At 33.6% G+C, this 7,434-nt stretch overlaps 1 protein-coding gene across 3 annotated transcripts in view; it reads left to right on the plus strand.

Moving 5' to 3' along the window:
• The window catches only part of LOC133192011 (outer dynein arm-docking complex subunit 2-like), a 225,845-nt gene extending 220,654 nt beyond the window's left edge, over positions 1 to 5,191 (plus strand). For 2 of the 3 annotated variants that reach the window (XM_061327839.1, XM_061327838.1), the window contains exons 16-20: positions 85 to 266; positions 539 to 653; positions 988 to 1,176; positions 4,224 to 4,445; positions 4,702 to 5,191. In XM_061327839.1, coding sequence (XP_061183823.1) covers positions 85 to 266; positions 539 to 653; positions 988 to 1,176; positions 4,224 to 4,445; positions 4,702 to 4,815 — 822 coding nt within the window. In that variant the 3' untranslated portion in view covers positions 4,816 to 5,191. Of the gene's footprint in view, positions 1 to 84; positions 267 to 538; positions 654 to 987; positions 1,177 to 3,350; positions 3,474 to 4,223; positions 4,446 to 4,701 lie in introns of those variants that run through there. The other variant, XM_061327840.1, reaches the window with a different exon arrangement.
• Positions 5,192 to 7,434: the final 2,243 nt, after the last annotated feature.

The following is a 7,434-nucleotide window of genomic DNA, read 5'->3' on the forward strand; positions in this document are numbered from 1 at the left end:
TGTTTGAAAGGTGTCAATGTGGGTATTTGCAGAAATTTTTGAAGACTACCACTCACTGTTTTAATTTCTTGAATATTTTTATAGGTTCTGGTAAATGTGGTTGGAGGTCTTGGAGAACTTGCTAAGGATCCTCCAAACAGACTATTGATCAGGAAAGCTGGTGGAATACCCCCATTGGTCAATTTACTGACTGGTACAAATCAGGCCCTTCTTGTTAATGTCACCAGAGCTGTTGGACAGTGTGCAGAAGAACAAGATAACATGGCGTATGTACTCTATATAAATATATTCTCCCTTTCTGTTACATGATTTTTCAATTTCCATAGTGAGTACATGTACATGGTGTATGTACAAATATGTTACATAGTAGAAGTAATTTATTTTTCTTGATCTCTCATAGTTTAAGCAAAATATTTTCTCTCTTGCATTTTGCCAATCACAAAATGTTGTTGAAGTTCTTATAGGCAAAATGGTTGGAAATTTTGACAACTATGTAAAATCTTAAGCATCATCTCTGGAACATTTCATTTTTAAATAGGATCATTGACAAATTAGATGGTGTCAGATTGCTTTGGTCCCTGCTCAAAAATCAGAACCCAGATGTACAAGCCAGTGCTGCGTGGGCTATATGTCCATGTATTGAAAATGCAAAGGTATGTATAGCAGTGAGAGCTTTCAATGCCTGGGTGCAATACCCATGCAGTTTACATGCATATATAATTTTTTATAGGGATCCATTAAAGTAACCATGCAGGTACTTTGTAACTTTAATTCCAATTTTCAGGGTGGGAATATGAATTACTTTATGACGTTCACATTAAGCTTTATTGTCCTGGTCTGTAAGAATCTGCAATAACTTTAAAATATAACAATTGCAATCCACAGTTCAACTGATCCTAATTTTTCTATGAGTGTTATTTTGGTACCTTATATAGTCCTATCTCGGTAGACACTAAAGCTCACAGGCTTGTATTTTGATTTGAATAGGATGCTGGAGAGATGGTGCGATCTTTTGTGGGTGGTTTAGAACTGATTGTAAGTCTGTTGAAATCAGAACATCGAGAAGTTCTAGCCAGTGTGTGTGCAGCTATAGCAAACATTGCCAAAGATGAAGAAAACTTAGCAGTCATTACAGATCATGGTGTTGTCCCTATGTTAGCAAGATTGACCAATACAGTGAGTGTTATTTTTTTTTATTTTCAAAGAACAATTCAGTATTCTATTTCAATTCTTTCTCAATTGCATGAATAAAGAAAAATTCAATTGCATGAATTTTGATTTCTTTTTCTTTATATGTACTTTATTTTCAGTATGAGAGTATGACTAATTATGATTGAATAAACAAATAAATTAATGTCATCTCCTCACTTTTGCAAACATTTTTTAAAACAAAAATACAACAAAAGAAATATTGCAAGATTGATTAAAATGGTACATGGATTCAACTTTAATGAAAGAAATAACAGTATTTGTTCGACAAACAGTACCAAAGAATTCCCATTACAAAACACAGTTGGATTTTTAGCTCACCTGAGCCGAAGGCTCAAGTGAGCTTTTCTGATCACTTTTTGTCCGTCGTCCGTCTGTCTGTCTGTCCGTCTGTAAACTTTTCACATTTTCAACTTCTTCTCAAGAACCACTGGGCCAATTTCAACCAAACTTGCCACAAAGCATCCTTGGGTAAAGGGGATTCAAGTTTGTTCAAATGAAGGGCCACACCCTCTTTCAAGGGGAGATAATTAAGAATTAGTGAAAATTTAGTGGTATCTTTTAAAAATCTTCTTCTCAAGAACCACTGGGCTGTAAAAATTGAAACTTATGTGAGACCTTCATTACATAGTGTAGATTCAAGTTTGTTCAAATCATGACCCCCTGGGGTAGGGTTGGGCCACAATGGGGAATCAAAGTTTTACATAGGAATATATAGGAATAAATCTTTAAAAATCTTCTTCTCAAAAACAACAGAGCCACAATTAGTCATATTGATATGGAATCATCCTCAGGTAGTGCAGATTCAAGTTTGTTCAAATCATGACCCGGGGGAAGGGTGGGGCCACAATGGGGAATCAAAGTTTTACATAGGAATATATAGAAAAAAATCTTTAAAAATCTTCTTCTCAAGAACAACAAAGCCACAATTAGTCATATTGATATGGAATCATCCTCAGGTAATACAGATTCAAGTTTGTATCAAATATGACCCTTGGGGGTAGGCTGGGACTACAATGGGCCCTCAAAGATTTACATAGGAATATACAGAAAAAAAAACTTGAAAAATTTTCTTCTCAAGAACAGCAAAGCCTTGTTAAGTCATTTTTGTATGGAGGCACTCTCAGATAGTTTAGATTTAACTTTGTTCGAATCATGACCCCAAGGGTTAGGGTGGGGCCTCAGTGGGAGATCAAAGTTTTACATAGGAATATATAGGAAAAAACTTGAAAAATTTTCTTCTCAAGAACAGCAAAGTCATGTTTTGTCATATTGATATGGAAGTATCCTCAGGTAGTGTAGATTCAAGTTTGTTCAAATCATGACCCCTGGGGGGTAGGGTGGGGCCACAATGGGGGATCATAGTTTTACATAGGAATATATAGGGAAAAAAACTTTAAAAATCTTCTTCTCAGGAACAGCAAAGCAATATTTTGTCATATTGATATGGAAGCATCCTCAGGTAGTGTAGATTCAGGTTTGTTCAAATCATGACCCCTGGGGGTAGGGTGGGGCCACAATGGGGGATCATAGTTTTACATAGGAATATATAGGGAAAAAAAACTTTAAAAATCTTCTTGGAGCAGCCATGTTTTGTCATATTGATATGGAAACATCTTCAGGTAGTATAGATTCAAGTTTGTTCAAATCATAACCCAAAGGGGAAGGGTGGGCCCACAATGTGGGATCAAAGTTTTACATAGGAATATATAGGAAAAAATCTTTTCAACAACAGAAAAGCCATGTTCAGTCATATTGATATGGAAGCATCCTCAGGTAGTGTAGATTCAAGTTTGTTCAAATGATGGGGGAGGGGGGGGGTAGGGGGGTAGGGAGGGTCCACAATGGGGGATCAAATTTTTAACAAGGGAATATATAAGAAAAAAATCTTTAAAAATCTTCTGCTCAAGAACAGCAAAGCCATTTGTTATATTAATTTGGAAGCATCCTCAGGTAGTTCAAAATCCAAGCCCCCCCCCCCCCCCCCCTTTAAACTTTTCAATACTTAAGTGATTTGTGCTTTTTCCTAGCCAATGTGCTCAGGTGAGCAATGTGGCCCATGGGCCTCTTGTGTTAAATATGTGACAATCGTAGTAAAAATTTTCTCTGCTGAGAGGGTAACACATTTAGTGTTTTTTCAGTATGCCTGGAAGGGTAGTAAATTTCAGAGTAAGGTAATGTCTAGTCATCAAGTGATAAACAAACATCAGCTCTCCTATGTAGAAATTCTAACATTACCACACCTTTGATACTGTGTGGGTTTTTCTTATAACTGCATTGGATTTTATTTGTTGAATGAACTTGTTGATCAATGTGTAACAGCATGCAATTTTGTTCTTTGAACTGCATTTTGACAGTGATTTTGAGTCTCGCTGTTTTATAAACATTTGTATAGTACTTGTATTTTGAATTTTTGCATTGTCATCATATCAAAAAAAAAAGAAAGATAAAAACACTTCTTTTCCTGAATCATGCAATTTCGCTACATTCTTCATACAAACCCTCCCAATTTTTCAATTAAAATGTGAGTCATCGAAATCATGATCAGCATTCTGCATAAATCGACTTTAGTTTTTCTGCTGGTGTGTTCATTGTAGATATATTTCTGAATTTAAAAATCACATGTTTTAAGTGTGACTATACACTAGTAAGCCATAACATATCATTCTTTGTTTTATTTATACTTTTATACAAAATTTATTAGCTCAATCTGTATACTCTTTATACATGTATACCTATTATAAACAGTTGGAGCTCTAGAAGAGCAAGCACCTTAATTCTGAACAATAAATACATGTAGCTAAATGTAAATAGCCTTTACTAATTATGAACACCTCCTAAGAAATAATTTTATTAGAATTTTAGGAAGCTATTATAATAAGTATAAATTTTTGGGAAATATGTGACGTGTTATCCTTTTTAAATGCAATTAAAATATTTATTTAAAAAAAAGAAATTCCTTGTGAGGTAGAATTCAGTTGAACATTCAAATATTTTGTGTATAATTTTTAAAGGTGGACGATAAACTGAGGAGACATTTAGCCGAGGCTATAGCTAGGTGTTGTAATTGGGGGAACAACAGAACTGCCTTTGGGCGAGAAGGTGCCGTAGCTCCGCTGGTTAAATATCTTCGCTCACAAGATGAGAACGTACATAGATCAACTGCCCGAGCATTGTACCAACTTTCAAAGAACCCCGAAAACTGCATCACCATGCATGAAGCTGGTGTTGTTCAGGTATTTATTGTTTCTGTTGTATTAGTGGTTTTTTTTAATAGAACAATTCATATTTCTTTGTAATTTGAACTGTTTCAAAATAGGAGAATTTGGTTTTTTAATTGCATGATGCTTAAGAACTGCATAGTATTCCAATCAGTTGAATTGAGAATGGGTTCAATTTTCAAAATGTTTTGAATATCATTTATAGAAAATGTTTCTGAATATCATTTTAATATAGAAAATGTTAAACTTATTAAACCATTCTTTTTTTTAGCCTCTCATGAAAATGGTGGGTTCCCAAGATGAAGATCTCCAAGAGGCATCAGCGGGTTGTATTGGAAACATCAGAAGACTTGCTTTAGCCAATGAGAAAGCAAGATATTCTTAAAATCTGTCAGAATGAACAAATTGTGACTATTAAACTGCCATTAATTGAGTTATAATAAACTTTCTACAAAAAAAAGACTGTGATATGAATGGCATCTTTTAATTGGCATGTACATTATACATGCACCAAGCAAAGACAGAAAAGTACTACCCATTTCAAAGACAGTGTATTTATGATTATCTGAATACTGAGCTCATTGACCAAATTGTTTCAGAAAGCATGTGTTATTTAGAAAATGAACAGGTAGTTTTAACCTTGCATTTAATCTATCTATCAGAATATTGTAATTTATTTAAGAGTATAAACATTCCAATATTTTTTTATTGTTTTGTTATGACCAAATATTTTGAATTAAATTTTATGAACCATCTGACAATGTAGTTAACCTTTTTTAGTTAGGTTTTTTTCTGGAATGCAGACAGGTCATTTTTTTATTCCATATTAGCAGATGGAAAAATGTTAGCTATTTCAGTTCTTCAAGTACATGTAATTGGTTGAAGAAGATTCAGAGAAGATATACGTACATCGACTCCTGATGTGGTGAACAATTAAACCAGTTGGAGCAGTTTCAAGCAAAATTAATAATTGTAACTAATGAAATTTTTGTTAAAAATAAACTGATATGTAACAAGTCAATAGATTTAGTCCTAAAACTGGTATGTGTACTGCCTCGTCTCCATTGAAACTACAATGCAGGAAAACTATTTAAAGTTTAAATAGTGCTAGGTATCTTAATGGAATATCTGGTCATTGAGAATATCCATTTAAAGCTTTATTAAAAATCTACAGAGTTGTGCCCCTTGATCATGGTAGTAAATTTGAAATTCTGACTGGTTTATAATACTTAGTACTTTGTGGGTGGCTAAATCATCATATTGACTGAAAAACAGCAATAATTGTTTTATAATATTATTCAATGATTCTAGTGAAACAAATTCCTTAAACAAACCATGCCATCTTTCTTAAATACATTTCCTGAAGTCCTAGCTAAACCCAGTAAGAGAAGCGGGGTTAAAATAATGGGTTAAATTAAACATAACCAGTTGTATTAATATGGAATTTCTCAGTCTATGTTTTGCGAGATATAGAAAAAAATAAATTTCGGGTATGTAGCATCGATTTTGAGATTAAAAACCTAATAATGCTACAAATAGCCTTTCAAAATCACAGGAATATTTTTAGTAACCATGGCAAGACCATCCATCAAAATCAAAAACCAATACATACATGTAGAATTATGAACCTTATTGAAGTCTACTTTTGTGCCAAGTTATATTCAATCAGACCAAAACTGTAGGAGGAGTAGTGTTTTGAAAGTATTTCACAGAAATTTCTATTTTTAGTAACCATGGAAACACCGTCAAAAACCAATGTAGAGTTATTATCGGCCGCAGCAGCGGCTGATCTATTTGTGGTTGTGTTAGAAAGTGCACAAGGGGAAGTGAGTTGTTATTTCTTTATTAGTTCAGTAAAATAATTCTTAAATGATAACATGTATCAATTCATAAGTAAAATATTTTAAAAACTTGCTTTAAACTAAGACTTAATTGTTGTTATTATGTTTCAATTTCATTATCATTTCTCATCAGATATTTGATAATTTATGATTATATAAAAGAGAGTTTACAATAGGTACTCCCCAACCTGGGAGTGTGTAAGATGTGAAAGCAAATCGTTATGATTTTCCGAATAATAATGAAGTTGTAAAAGTGCATGGTGAATAAAAATTGAAAAGTTGTTGAACGAGTAAAAACTGTTCTGAATATGCTACAGCTGCGAATGACACAAGGATAATTTTTTTCTACATTTTGCACCGCGCTGTGCAGCATAGCCTACTCTGCAGAAATCATGGGCGTGATCACGTAACAAAGATCCAGGGTATCAGCACATGGATCATCTGAAATCTGAATATAAATAGGCCTCTAAATTTTGATGACAATAAATTCTTATCATTTATCATTTACTTTATTACATCGATGAATCAATTTGATGAGCAAGTGCACTAAAATTTCTATTTATTTTATTTTTTTAAATTATTTAGTTTCTTTGAAGACAGTCTGAAATAAAAATGATCACTCTTTCAGCTTTGAATATCTTGTGCTTTCCTTGCATGGATGCTTTTAAAATTGTGAAAGTACTTTTTTTTTGGAATGCTAAATTTTGTGGCCGATTTGATGCTTTGCATCAATTTCACTTGTGTATCCCAGTGATGTCTATTTGTGTGGTTAGTTACACTGAAATCAGACCAAAATTGTAGGAGTAACATTTTGAAAATTGTTCTCCAACAGACAGATGGACACCTTACTATTGCTTAAGCACTTCTTGTCTCTAACCAGTCGAACAAAAAATTTTGTTCAGAGAAAAGGGGGGTTGGTTCAGGCCCTCTGCACACATACACCCCCATTTGATGTATCTGAATGTTACACTTGTATATGTTCACCTCAGTGGAAGTCTGTTGGAGGGAAAGTTACTTTTCAGAACCAATAGTTCTCAATCTATTTTTAGTCCAATTTAGAAAAAAATAAATCATGTTCACTTGGAAGGTCACATACAGGTTACAAAGCATATAGTACTTTTTCTTTATGTTGGATCTCAGCCAATCGGAGAACTAGGAAATAA

This window comes from Saccostrea echinata, unplaced genomic scaffold (assembly GCF_033153115.1).
Source record: "Saccostrea echinata isolate AGI-Se365-2 ecotype Australia unplaced genomic scaffold, CSIRO_AGI_Sech_v1 ptg000025l, whole genome shotgun sequence".
NCBI classification, from domain to species: Eukaryota; Metazoa; Mollusca; class Bivalvia; order Ostreida; family Ostreidae; genus Saccostrea; species Saccostrea echinata.